At 38.5% G+C, this 14,536-nt stretch overlaps 1 protein-coding gene across 1 annotated transcript in view; it reads right to left on the reverse strand.

Moving 5' to 3' along the window:
• The window catches only part of Magt1 (magnesium transporter 1), a 64,652-nt gene that overhangs the window by 12,251 nt on the left and 37,865 nt on the right, over positions 1–14,536 (reverse strand). Inside the window, exon 8 of the mRNA XM_005004168.4 lies at positions 1,181–1,255. Within this exon, the coding sequence (XP_005004225.2) occupies positions 1,181–1,255 (75 nt within the window). The remainder of the gene's footprint in view (positions 1–1,180; positions 1,256–14,536) is intronic.

Genomic DNA, 14,536 nt, shown 5'->3' on the forward strand with positions numbered 1-14,536 from the left:
CAAGGCTCTGTCCCAAACAGACAAGGGGAAGAAAAAGATTGTGTTAGCCAGATATGGTAGTGTATGCCTTTAAAATTCCAGCTACTTAAAAGGCTGAGACAATAGGATCACAAATTTAAGGTAAACCTGGGTAACCTAGTGAAACCCTGACTCAAGACTAAAATGGGCTGGGAATGAGCTCAGTAGAGGACGCTTCTTAGTTTATTCACTAGTATCACCACCAAAAAACTTGTAGGATAATTAGTTATTTTTTGTAATACGTGAAGATTCAGCAAAATAAGTATTTCCCAAATTTGAAATCTAGTGTGCTCATCTTTTGTGTAGAAAATAAAGTAAATATTAGATTTTATATAGCTTAATTTTGATGACAGTAAACTTTGATGGTGGTGAGAAGAACTGAAGATTGAATCCAGGGCCTTAACCTGAGCTACATCACTATTCCTATTTTACTTTTTGTTTTCAGACAGGGTCTTACTAAATTATCCAGGCTAACCTCAAACTTTATATAGTTTCTTGCATTAGCCTTTCCAGTAGTAAAACTATAGGCATCACCACTGTACCTTTAACTTTTTAAGCAGGAAGGGAAAACTCACACTTATTATACTGTTAGCTTCTTTCTACAACAAATAACAATATAAGAATATTTTAATGCATAAAAAATTCAGGCAAATAAATTTTATTTATTTGGTACCGGGGATTGAACTTGCAATCTCGCGCTTGCTAGGCAGCACTTATGCCACTGATAATTTGCAAATGTCAAAGACATCTATGGAAAGGAAAACACAAACAAATACATACATAAGAAAACATTCAAAACCTGGGTACATAACTCAGCAGCACAGTGCCTGCCTGGCAAGCAAGGTCATGATTTTGATACCTGGCACACAAAACAACAACAACAACAACAACAACAAACAAACAAACAAGTAAACAAAAAAAAAAGAAAACATAATATTCGAGCCAACCATGGTAGCACACACTTGTAATCTCAGCACTCAGGACACTGTGGCAGGAGCACTACTGCGAGTTTAAGTCCAGCCTGGGCTACAAAGTGAGTTCAAGGCTAGCCTGACCTGCACAGTAAGACACTGTCTCAAAAAAAAAGGAAGCAGCAGCAGAAGCCTACCATTACTTGTTTCTATATTAAAGGAAATGTCACATTAGTTATATAATTACTTACTTTTTCGCTTCCCAATATCCATGTCAGAGGTAGCAGCTTCACACAAAAGCACCATCCCTAAGGTAACCCCACCATCTTAGAAAAATGGTTTAAGGAAAAATTCACATAGAACAAGACACATCATCTCACTATTCCCAGTTTCTCATGAAAAGAATTAAAATGGAAAAAAAATGTAAATCTTCAAATCTCAATTATAAAAAATCCAAAATATGTAATTCATTACATATCCAGTATTACAATTACTATGAAGATATTTAGAATTATTACTTCATTTATACAAAGGAAAATTACTATTTGACTTTTTTTTTTTTTTGTTACCGGGGATCGAACTTATGATCTCACACTTGCCAGGCAGGCACTTACACTGCTAAAGCTAAATCCTCAGCCTATTTTTACCTTTTTTTGTACAGGGGGATCAAACTTATGACCTTGCACTTGCCAGGCAGGCGCTTATGTGACTGAGCTAAATCTCCGGCCATTGACTTTTTTTTGAGACAGGGTCTCGCTTTGTAATTGGAGCCAGCCTTAAATTCATTATGTAGTCCAGGGTGGCCTCGAATGCAGTCCTGCCTCAGCTTCCCAAGTACTGGGATTACACATGTGTACTACCATGCCTGGCTACAAAATTAGTATTTTATTTTATTTATTTTCAAATCCATTTTATTCAAGGATAAAAAGAAAGAAAAAGAAAAAAAAACTACAACAATATTTCAAAGCATGTCAATCAGAGGCAACAATGGTACATACATGGTATACCATCATCTCCACATCATTCACCCAGAGCACAAGGTATCTGTATTCAATACCAGCACAAACCTTTCTCTTCAGCAAACTCAGAGAAATTGGTAGTATAACTATCTTAGCTGTTTTTATATACATATACACATACATGTTTTTTCTTTCAGTTTGTCACACTAATGAAATACCATGATTATATGTATGTCTTATGAGTATGTTCTCAAGGTGCATTAATTTACCTATAAGTGTCCAGTTTATCATTCTTTATGGCTCCATTGTACTCCATTGTATAAAAATACCACAACTTTTTTATCCATTCCTCAATCCACGGGCATTTAGGTTGTTTTAGCCTATTACAAACTGTGCTGCTATAAACATGAGTGCACATACATCACTGCGGTATGATGTTTTTAATTCTTTTGGGAATATACCAAGAGGAGAATAGCTGGGTTCAATGAGACCTCTAACCCTAGTTTTTTTTTTTTGTCTTTTTCCTTTTTATCGGTACCAGGGATTGAACTCACGACTGCCTACTACCAAGGCAGGCGCTTATGCCACTAAACCTTGGTAGTAGGCTAACCTCCAGCAGCTAAACCTCCAGCCCCTAACCCTAGTTTTTTAAGGAATCTCTACACTGATTTCCACAATGGTTGCACCAGTCTACATTCTCACCAACAGTAGAGAAGGGTTCCTTTTTCCCCACATCCCCTCCAGTGTTTATTATTGCTTGATTTCTTGATAATAGCTATTTTTTCTGGGGTGAGGCGAAATCTCAAGTGTTGTTTCAATTTTCATCTCAAATGACCAGTGATATTGAACATTTCTTCATGTATTTATCTGCTGTTTGTATTTTTTCATCTGGGAAGTGTGTATTCATCTCAGATGCCTATTTTTGGATTGGGTTTTTAAATCTGGGAGCACTGATTTTTTTTTAAGTTCTTTATATATTCTTGATAGTAATCTTTTGTCTGAAGAACAGCTGACAAATACTTTCTCCCACATTGTGAGTTGTCTCTTCACTTTGTTGGTGGTTTCTCTTGCTGTGCAAAAGCTTTTCAGTAGGGTGAGACTTCAGTTGTTGATTCATTGTGATAGTTCCTGGACAACTGGGGTTTTGTTTAGTCTTTGTTTACACCAATGTCTTTAAGAGTTTTACCTACTCTGTCTTCCAGCAGGTATAATGTTTCTGCTTTTTTTTTTCTAAGATGTGTGTTCAAGGATGTTTCTGCTTTAATATTAAGATCTTTGATCCATTCTAATTTTATCTTAATATAGGGTAAAAGAGATGGGTCCAGTTTTAGTCTCTGGCATGTATAGAGCCAATTTTTCCAGCACTATTTATAAAGAGCCTATCTTTCTTCCAATGGAGGTGTTTGGCACCTTTGTCAAAGATAAGGTGACTTAATGTGTCTGCAGTTGTTTCTGCATCTTCTAATCTATTCAACTGATCTTCGGTTGTTTTTGGCCAGTACCACACTGGTTTTTTTTAATCACAGTAGCTTTACAGTATAATTTCAAGTCAGCAATTGTGATGTTCCATCTTGTCTTTGTTGCCCAGGATTGCTTTTGCTATACTAGGTATATTCTGGTTCCAGATGACTTTTAGGATTTTCTCTAATTCTGTGAAATATGCTATTGGAATTTTGATTGGGATTGCACTGAAGCTGTGTAACAGTTTTGGAAGTATGGTCATTTTCACTATATTCGTTTTTCCTACCCAAGATGTGGGATATATTTTTTTTGTCTTTTTGAGATAGGGTCTCACTCTGCAGTTCAGACTAGCCTTGATTTCACTTTGTAGCCCAAGCTGGTCTTGAACTTGCAATGATCCCCTTGGTTTAGCCTCTTGAGTGATGGGATTACAAGTATATGCCAACATGCCCAGCTCAAAATTAGTATTTTAAATAAATATATGTCTATAATACATAGATGTAAGGTTTTCTAAAACTGTACTTTGAAATAACCTGCCTAGACATTCAACTATTGTCCCAACTTTATACACATTTTAAAACACTAATAGCCATTTTAGTATACCAATGTCTCCTAAGAACACATTAGAAGTATACGCATTTTATAGAGAATACTAACTTACTATTTGGAAAACAGTTTCTCAAAAATTTCTTCAAGTCAGGTGAGATGGCCCATGCCTGTAATTCCAGCACTCCGGAAAGTTGAGGCAGGATGATCATAAGCTCAAACCCAGCCTGGCAATTTAGTGAGAACCTCTCTCAAAATTAAAAAATAAACTGGGTGTGGTGGTCCATGCCTGTAATTCCAGCACTTGGGAGACTGAGGCAGGAAGATCACCATAAGTTTTAGGCCAGCCTAGGCTACACAGTGATTTAAGGCCAGTCAGAATTACATAGAGAAACCTTGTATCAAAAAATAAATAAAATGGGGGCTGGGGATTTAGCTCAATGGCATAAGCACCTGCCTTGCAAGCAGGCAGTCGTGAGTTCGATCCCTGGTACCGATAAAAATGAAAAAGAAAAAATAAATAAATAAAATGAATACAGTCAAACAATTAAAAAATAAATAGGGGATGTCACTTGGTGTGAAGGATATGGGTTCAACATCTAGTGCCACAAAAACAAACAAAAAACAGTCCAAAACAAATGGAAAACAGTTCTTAAATTTCTCTCTTTTTTTAAGTTCTTAAATTTAAACAATCTATTTTGTGGAGGGAGGTTTGGGAATTGAACCCAGGGTCTCACACACTACCATTGAGCTACACCCTCAGCTCAACAATTTTTAAGACAGAAGTTTATTTTGATCTAATTTTATCCTATTCTAATAAAAAGGAAAATTTATCATGTGACAAGATTTCATTTTTTTAAAAAAGCACAGAATATACATATATATATATATATATATATATTTTTTTTTATTGGTACCAGGGATCGAACGCACAACCGCTTGCTTGCAAGGCAGGTGCTTATGCTGCTGAGCTAAATCCCCAGCCTCGCAGAATATATTTATTGAGAGAAAGAAAGCTTCTGTCTGAGAGACAGACAGAAGGGGTCCCAAGTGGGTTGCCAAAGACTGTCTTTTCTAGGGGATTTTTTTTCCCTAGTAACTTTTATAGAGCAAAACCATGAGATGAGAAGGATCTAAATGGGGAAAACATGGGAACTCACAAGGCAGGTGGACATGAGGTATAACAGAACTATGGTCAACCAATAAGATTAACTGTTCAGGTAAAACTTATCCAATCAGGAACAAATGAGGTAGCAAGTCACAGTAGCAAGCCAGCAAGCTTAAAGAAAATTGACTCTGTACGGGGTTGCGATGGTGACTCCAAGGGGATCCATACCTATTTAGAATATCAATCCTTGATATTTATATTTAGGGTGTAGTTTTGTTTTGTCTTTTTTCATGAGGTCTGGCCCACAGCAAGAAGTGTCTGTTTCCTCCAAGGTTACAAGGTATCTGGTCTTCTACACTGGCTCTCTGGAGGGTTTAACCCTGTCTGACTGCCTATTTCTATGTAACTCAGTTAAAGATCTCATTCATATATAGATAGATAGATAGATAGATAGATAGATAGATAGATAGATATAGATATAGATACAGAGAGCCAGAGCGCCAGAGCAAGAGAGCCACACAGGGAGAGAGAGAGAGAGCTCAAGCACACATAAGCGAGTGAGCCAGGTGTGCTGGTGCACATCTGTAACCCTAGCACTCAGGAGGCTGAGGCAGGAGGATCATTGCAAGTTCAGTGTCAGCCTGAACTGCTCAATGAAGCTGTCTCAAAAAGGGGGAAAGACAGACAGACAGACAGACAGACACACACACACACACACACACACACACACAATGAAGCCATCCATGCAAAAAGTCTCATCACACAGTTTGGTTGCTGAAATAAGGAACTTATTTTTGGCAGTACTGAAGATTAAACCCAGGGCCTTTGCACTGAGCTACATACCCAGTCCTTTTTTTCCCCAGCACATTTTGAGAGCGATTCTCATTGAATTCTCCAGGCCGGTGGCAAATTCAACCTGCCTCTGCCTCCTGAACTGCTGGTGTTATAGGTAAACAACTCCATACCCTGCAAGCAATATCAAATTTTAAAGCAAACAGAATGTGTCTAGTAGAAAAGAGAAATTCACCATGCATTGTAGTGAATACAAACAGTAGTTAAAAAATGTCCTCCAATTAAATGTGCATATACACATATCCACTGTATGCTATTGCACATGGATATAATTAAGCAAAAAGAGAAAAACAGGTATTTATCTTTTTATTTTCCAGGCAAAAATAGTTTGAGGATGGTAGACCTAAAACTGGTGGGCCCAGGAGTGAGGCCACAGCAACTGCCTGGAGTTGGCACAAACTATCCCAACTCCCTAGAAGAAAAAATAGGTGTTTACATGAGGCCTTGAATCTATAATTGGCTCTGTAATTTGCCTATCCATTCCTTTACTATAATCTTGCATTTTCTTCATAGGGACAATGCCCATTCCTCATGTATTTAATTCTCATCTAAATGTCTTCTCCAGCATTTTTTTTGTTTGTTATTTTCCTTTTTATTGGTACTGGGGATCAAACTCACGACTGCCTGCTTGGAAGGCAGGCGCTTACGCCGCTGAGCTAAATCCCCAGCCCCCCATTTTTTTCTTACTGAAGTTCTTCATATCTAGATTGGAGCACTGATTGATCATTTCTACAAGCTTGGGTTACTAGACACTCTCTGATTTAATGGCTGAGACTTCTGATTTGGGGACAGTTTGTTAATGTCTAGACAGTCTCACTATGCAGTTCAGGCTAGCCTTACACTATGTAGCCCAGGATGGGCTTGAAATTGCAATGATCCTCCTGTCTTAGCCTCCTGAATGCTAGGATTATGAGCATGTGCCATCACGCCCAGCTGGGGACAGTTTATTTTTGTGTCACTGTCTATATCTGTAGTAGCAAGTCCATGGCATGTGTACCAGTGGGCACGCAGAGCACTTTCCTGGTGGCATGTAAGTCAAGTTGCCCCAGCAGCCAAGTACTGGAAAACAGGTTTTTGTTTTGAAACTAAAACCTAAGTATTTACATTTCCTTGTAGGGTTGGTACTCTGAGATAAATTTAGTGGGTTTGGGGTTGCAGTATAGGCACTTGTTCTCTAAATGGTTCACACTGTTGGCCAATGATATGCTCTTTCCCTTCAGTGCTGAGGATTGAACCCAAGGCCTCACTCATGCTTGGCAAGAACTTTGTTACTGAGCTAAGCCCTATCCCCAGTGTATGCTTTTGCTTTGAAAGTTTTACATCTTACTAGTCATAAGACTGTGCAGTTTAAGCTGTCAAGAAGTTTTATTGTTTAATTTATTTTATTTGATCTTTCAGATTTTTTTAGTACTGGGGATTGGATCAAGGGCCTTTCTATCCAGCTACACTCACACCTCTTTTTATATTTTGAGACAAGTTATTGCTATTTTACCCACCCTGGGCTTGGACTTGTGATCATCCTGCCTCAGCCTCCCACACTATGTCTACTATACTGCAGGCAATACTAACTGTTGGAGTTAAAAAATAGAACAAAATATAGACCCTTCTTTGGACAGATTTACATTCTCCTGGGGGATAAAAAAATGAATTAAAATATATTATATATGAAAAAGGCAAAGATATGTGCATAAAAGTATAATCACAAAACCAATGAAAATGCTTGAATTATTTTTTTAATTGCCCCAATTTAAACAATGTCATATAATTCCTGTTGAACTAGAACTTTTTTTTTTTTGTCATTTTACTTTTTTTTATCGGTACCAGGGATTGAACTCATGACTGCCTGCTTGCAAGGCAGGCATTTATGCCACTGAGCTAAATCCCCAGCCCCTGAACTAGAACTTTTTAAAAAATGAGTTAACTATGAAGTCTATAAACAATGCAGAAAGTGCTTGCATTAGGACATCAAACTTTATACAATAAAATCATGTGTCATGGCACATGCTTATAATTCCAGCTCAAGGATCACAAATTCAAGGCCAGCCTAGACCAAATAGGAAGACTCTGTCTCAAACTCTTATGCCTCCCAAACAAAATGAAAAAACCTAAAACAAATGCTTAACTGTTTTCAGAATACTTCTCTTTCAAAATATCTCTAATCACTAATGTAGTAAAGTAAAACTGGGAAAGATATACACATATAATGGTTTTGAAAAAAATTTTTTGTAGTATTGAGGATTTTTTTTTTTGGCTTTTTGAGACAGGGTCTCACTATGCAGTTAAGGCTGACCTTGAACTCACTTTATAGCCCAGAATGGCAATCCTCCTGACTCAGGTTCCCGAGTGCTAGGATGACAGGCTTGTACCACCACACTCCAAAGTAATGGTACCTGAATCCAAGATCTTTATACTGAGCTATCGCTCCACCTCTGTTTGTTTTGAGACAAGCTCTTGTTAAATTGCCCAGGTGGGACTTGAACTTTTGATCCTTTTGCCTCAGTTTCCCAGAACACTGAGATTACAGATATGCATCACCACGCCCAGTTTTTTTTTATTATTTATTTATGAATGACATTGGAGTTTGCTCTGTTGCCTGGGATGGCATTGAAGTCCTGGCCTTTATCTGGCTGCCTCACCCTCCCAAGCAGCTGAGACCACAGTAACATGTGGCTCAGCTTAATTCTTTTCTTTATATTTTCTAATTTTTCTTTAACCAGTATCACTGATTTTCTTCTTCTTCAGTACTAGTCAATGAACCCAGGGCACTCTGCTATGCCCAGTCCTATATTTTTTTTACTGTGAAACAAAGTCTCACTAAAATAGCTGGGCTTGAATTTATGATTCTCCTATCTTCCTGTATAGCTAAGATTACCAGCATGTGTCACCATGCCTGGACCAGTATTGCTTTTTGTCTTTTTCTTTTTTATCGGTACCAGGGATTGAACTCACGACCACACACTTGCAAGGCAGGCGCTTATGCCACTGAGTTAAATCCCCAGCCCCCACTATTGCTTTTTTTTGTTTTGTTTTTTGACACAGTGTCTCACTATGCAGTTCGGGCTGGCCTAAAACTCACAATGTAGCCCATGCTGGCCTTGAATTTGCAGGGTCCTCCAAACTCAGCCTCCTGAGTGCTGGGATTACAGATGTGTAGCATTACATCTAGCCCAGTGTTGATTTTATAATGAGAAAAAAATTAAATTCCTTTTTCTTAAAGGATCTGATTGCTCACATTGATTATAATCATTTTAATATTCTTAGCATACTCTTTTCTAGTATAAGTCCTTTTTAATAGAATAACTGAACATGATAACTTCTAAGTCAACTAGTTGTTTAGATGAGAAGACTAGGCAAGTGACTTTAACATCACTTGAGAGCTTCCCCAACAGCCTGAGCTGCAAATGACTCTAATGTATCAATGTCACAACACCCTGGTTAAGAATTACAACTCTAGGAACATTGTATTTGTTCACCTTGTTTATTTGCTCTACAGTCATTGTTTATGCATTTAGGTGAGTAAACTGTTCTCAGTAACACAAGTATATTCGCAGTAACACAAGTACAGTATTTCTTACGCAAATATGTGTAGAACCTGAAATGTTTCAGTTTTTTTTTTTTTTTTTTTTTTTGTCTTTTTCGTTTTTATCAGTACCGGGCATCGAACTCACGACCATTTGCTTGCAAGGCAGGTGCTTATGCCGCTGAGCTAAATCCCCAGCCCCCAATGTTTCAGATTTTTAAGGTTTTCAATTTTTAGATTACTGCTTGAGCATACCTAATCCAGACTACCCAAAGACTGAAACATTTTGAATACTAGTGTGATGTTACTTAAAAACTTTCGGGTTTCAGTCCCATCTCAAAATGGCAGAGTAGTGAGATCATTAGAAAAATTCAGCCTCACTGAGATCTGGATTCCAGACACTGAAAAGAACAACTTAGTGAAGAAGAGAAGCACATCACTAGGAATCAGGACAGAATGAATAGAAAACACAGAAGCTATAGGAAAGTTAAGATGGATCATAACGCAGAGAAAAGGAACCAGTCTGGACTTTCTTCTTGGCACTTGTGACTTGCAGAGAGGGGAACTGAGCTTCCTAGAAGCAAGGTAAGTGCCCAGGGCTGGAAGATCTAGGGACAAACAGCAGCAGAGCCAGCGGCCATTGTGAACTACAAAAACAGAACAGAGTTTTGCTCTAGGAGGACTTCTACACAACAGGCAATAGCCAGAGAGGTATTTAAGTGTGAGTGCCTGCCATATCACAAGAGTGCTTGATTAGGCACCATATCAAGAAAGGATGGTTTATATAAATATGGGACTCAGAATACTTTAAAAAAACAAAAACTTCACAGCAAACATGGTGGCACATGCCTGCAATCCCAGCAGTTGTGAAGCTGAGGCAGGAGGACCACCACAAACCTGAGGATAGCTTGGGCTACACAGTAAGTTCAAGGCCAGTTTGAACTACATAGCAAGACCCTGTCTCAAAAAAAACTTCACTTCAGGGTTCCCACTGTTACCCTCACATAGCCATGGACAGAGATCAGGTGTGAAAAGAGATCTCCTGGGAAGTTTAAACTCAGGATGGTAAATATAGGGCCCTATGCCCTGAAGTGAGACACCAGGCTCAGCTTGCATTGTGGCTAGAAATAGCTGAGTATGAAGGTGCCAGCATAAAGTACTTGAACTCTTGCCCTGATATCCACATCTAGAACAGATATAAAGACTATCTTCCCTCTCTGCCAATATGAGCAAGAACAAGTCTCAGTGAGGATACGAGAGGCCTCTGGAATAGGAAGCACACCTCACAAACAACAGGCTTGAGACCACTGACCATAATGCTAAGCAGAGAAAATCAAGACTTGCTGGACTTCAAAACTGTAGAAACTAGAAGGAAACTGTTCATTCAAATATATGTATACAGGGCTGGGGATATAGCTTAGTGGTACAATGTCTGCCTGACAAGCGCAAGGTCCTGAGTTTGATTCCTGGTAACCAAAATCTAAAAAAAAAAAAGAAAATCAATACATGTATACAAAGAAAATGTTTTTTTCTGTTTTAGCACTCATTTTCTTTCTTTTTCTTACTCCTTTTTTCTGATTTCTTCTATTTGTATTCTCCACAATTTTTCTTTTATTTTCTATGAATATCCTACTCTGTAATAGGATCTTTTGTCTCACTTTTTGCTTCTCCTTCAAATCTCTCATTAATATTTCAATTTTTTTTGTCTTTTTCTTTTTATCAGTACTGGGGATCGAAGTCACGACTGCCTTCTTGCAAGGCAGGTGCTTATGCCACTGAGCTAAATCCCCAGCCCCAATTTTTCAATTTTTAAAATTCTCCCATTCTCAGCCTCCTATATCTTGAATAGTAATTAAGTTTTATTTTTCAACATAGCAGGGCCAGAAGAGGACAGAGTAGGGGGAGACAATCATCTGCGTGCAAAATGGGCTTCTATGATGACTGGGAAACAGGAATGCTGAGATGGTAGAAGTGGAGTTGCTGAATTCCTGTTACTTCTGTCTTCCATGCAAGGCAAATTAGCATCAGATGGAAAGAAGAGAATGCACAAGGGCTGGGGGGTTTAACTCAGCAGCATAAGTACCTGCTTGTTAAACACAAGGTTGTGAGTTCAATCCATGGTACCAAAGAAAAAGAAAAAAAAAAATGGAAGAAAAGAATACACAATGGGTCTGTAGGAAATGGAAGCCAAGGTAGGCTCAGAAAGATATGAATACCCCAGCTAATAGGAAGGGGCTCAAATCTCCTTCACAGACATTATACTTCAGACTAAAAAGGAAACCCACAAACAAGACAGCAGGGGCCTTGCTGTTGATATGTGAGACAGCTAATAAATGAGAGTTGATAAAACATGAGGCCGAGCATTGTTCTAATCTTTTTTTTTTTAAATCGATTGCATACGATTGAGAAGATGGAGGATAGATAACAGCAGCTACAGAGGCTCTCTGAGATGGCCAGCTTAGATTCCAGGAATGGTGCGGCATGGGGAGTCCTAAGCAGAGGGAGATATACCTGCCGACCCAGGAATGAACTATGCTGACAGAAACATTTGGAAATGTATTCCCAGTGCTACAATTGGAACAGCTAAAAAGGCTCTGTGCCCCTGCTTGAACTCATGGATTGAACTAGCTGCCGCTGCTACGCCTGAATTGGTGCAGCCGGAATATCCTGCTAGTTTCAACTCACTGGAGACATGAACGCTCTGAGAGCGGGAATAGGTGAACTGAATTGAGAGCAGAGCTGGCGGGAAACCCTGCATCAACCTGTGGTGACTAAGGGGAATAAACATCCTTCCATAGACAAAGAGGCTTCAACAGACATTCTGGGACTGGGGGAGACTAGACAGGACAAGGTGCTGCAGTGATTTCAGTCAGATATTCCCTTCTCAAGAGGGATTGGTGGGGAGCACTTGACCTGGGTGACGCCATGGACTGAGGCCCAATAGGCTAGCCCTAACCAAGTTCCTACCACTGACAGTGCATCCTAACGCAGTGAAGCCTTCATTAGGTTGACCTGGAGGGGCGGGTCCAACATAGGCTGCCCAGGTTTGTACCTCCTAGTACACTGCAGTGTGCAGTACTACCTAGTCAGCGTGCTTCAGACAAATGGAAACCGACAAAGAAAGAAACTAGGCCTCCTATATACGCCTGTATAGAAGGAACAAAAAATATGAGAAGAGGAGGCAACAAGAAAGGGTCCTCAGTCCCAAATCCTGAGAAAACTGATCCAAGAGAAAGGTAAATGCAAAGGAAAATTAGGACATAAAACATGCAATATCAGGCATAGCACCAATAGACATAGAGCGATATCTTCAGGATCTCACAGAAGAGTTCAAAAGTGAAGTATTTAACCAAGATATAAATAGAATAATTAAAGAAATGCTAAACACCTCCCAAGAAAAAAACAGATGGTAGAATGGAAGACCAAAAAAAGGGGAGAACTGTTTGATGGAGAAAACAGAGAAAACATAGAATACATGAAGCAGGTTCAAAGAAATTACCAGGAAACTAAAAACTCTAGTGAAAGCTGACATAACAGTTTGACATAAACTAAGGATAAATTATCTGAACTGGAGAACAGGTTTGTAATGTGGGAACATGAAAGGAAAAAACTTCTTAAAAATAACAAGGAAACAAGCAGTAACAATACAAAGGCTAGAAAATGACAAGACGATCTACAACTTAAGAATGAAGAATGTGAATGAAGACGCAGAGGTACAAACAAAGGAACTGTAAAGGCTATTCACAGAAATAATTAAGGAAAACTTCCCAAACACAGGAAAAGATGTTCAGATGTATGAGGCATACAGAACTCCAGCCACCTACAATCAAAACAGAACTACACACAGGCATATAATAATCAAGATTCCAGAAATCTAATATAAGAACAGAATACTAAAAGCTGTCAGAGACAAGAAACAGATCACTTACAATGGAACACCCATCAGAATTACAACAGACTTCTTGGCACAAACCATCAAATCTCGAAGAGCATGGGGTAAAATAATCTAAGCCTTGAAAGACAATAATCTCCAGCTAAGATTGATATATCCTGTTCAATTGTCCCTAGAAATTAATGGAGAAATAAGGTGCTTCCAAGATAAAGAGGAACTGGGAGAATTTGCAACCACCAATTCAACTCTACAGAGAATACTGCAGGACATTTTAATGACAGAAAAAGAGCACAACAGAAATGAGGCAAAGAAGGTTGGATATAATTTCTAATATAGATAGCCTAGATACACAACTTAAGGAAAAAAAAGAGAAAAATCACAGGCAGAGTGGATCAAGAAGTATGGTACACCGAGAGGCTCTTTATAGGAAATATAATCAGCCTGAAGAAGGGTATATGGACCAAAATCAAATATGAATAAACGGAACTCGACGTGATAGAGAACCAGAGAGTAATAGAGGTAACTGGACCAGTATTTATGGATAGGTTGAACAGACAGGCTTTAATAAATGAAGAAATATAACTAGAAATCCAGTCCAGGAGTGAGAAAGTTCAGAAACACTTAGGTAAATAACAGGTTGCCCCCCCCCCAATATAAAACTGTGAGTGTTGGGGAGACCCAAAAATACACAGTTCATTCTGGGGGAGTAAAGGGGAAGAATAGTCTTCAAAAAAAACAGCAGAAGATATAGCTAATAGTGTATCAGGAATTAAAACCTTTATTACTTGCATCACTCTGCTTGGTTGGAACTTGTTCCGTCCCAGTTTGTACACAAGCACTGGATCTGAGGGCACTGACAGCTGTCCCAAAGATATCAGGACATAGCACAGTGGTCATCTTTAATTTTCTATTAACTCAGTCAGGATCCCTGTATGACTTTTACTGTTGTATCATGACTGATCTTAGTTAAATCTGACTTGTTTGATTGCTGCTTATTATTGACATATTTTATTTATTCAAAACTTATGTTGCTGTTATCAAGTTCAGGAATATAGACAACTGTCCTGAAATTGACAATGATTCACTATGATATTCATTCTGATTTGATTACTACCTGTTTTTGTAGCTCTACACTATCTACAAAGTTGTATTTGCTAATTCCGTTATGTACTGATATGTTCAATTATACTTAATCTAATGATATAGCCAATTCTGTTGATGATAACAAGAAACAGCACAGTGACCATGGTAGAACTCCTTATATAGCAG

The sequence above is a fragment of the Cavia porcellus genome, unplaced genomic scaffold, assembly GCF_034190915.1.
Source record: "Cavia porcellus strain 051 isolate PalLab524CR breed Dunkin Hartley unplaced genomic scaffold, mCavPor4.1 scaffold_3, whole genome shotgun sequence".
Lineage (NCBI taxonomy): Eukaryota > Metazoa > Chordata > Mammalia > Rodentia > Caviidae > Cavia > Cavia porcellus.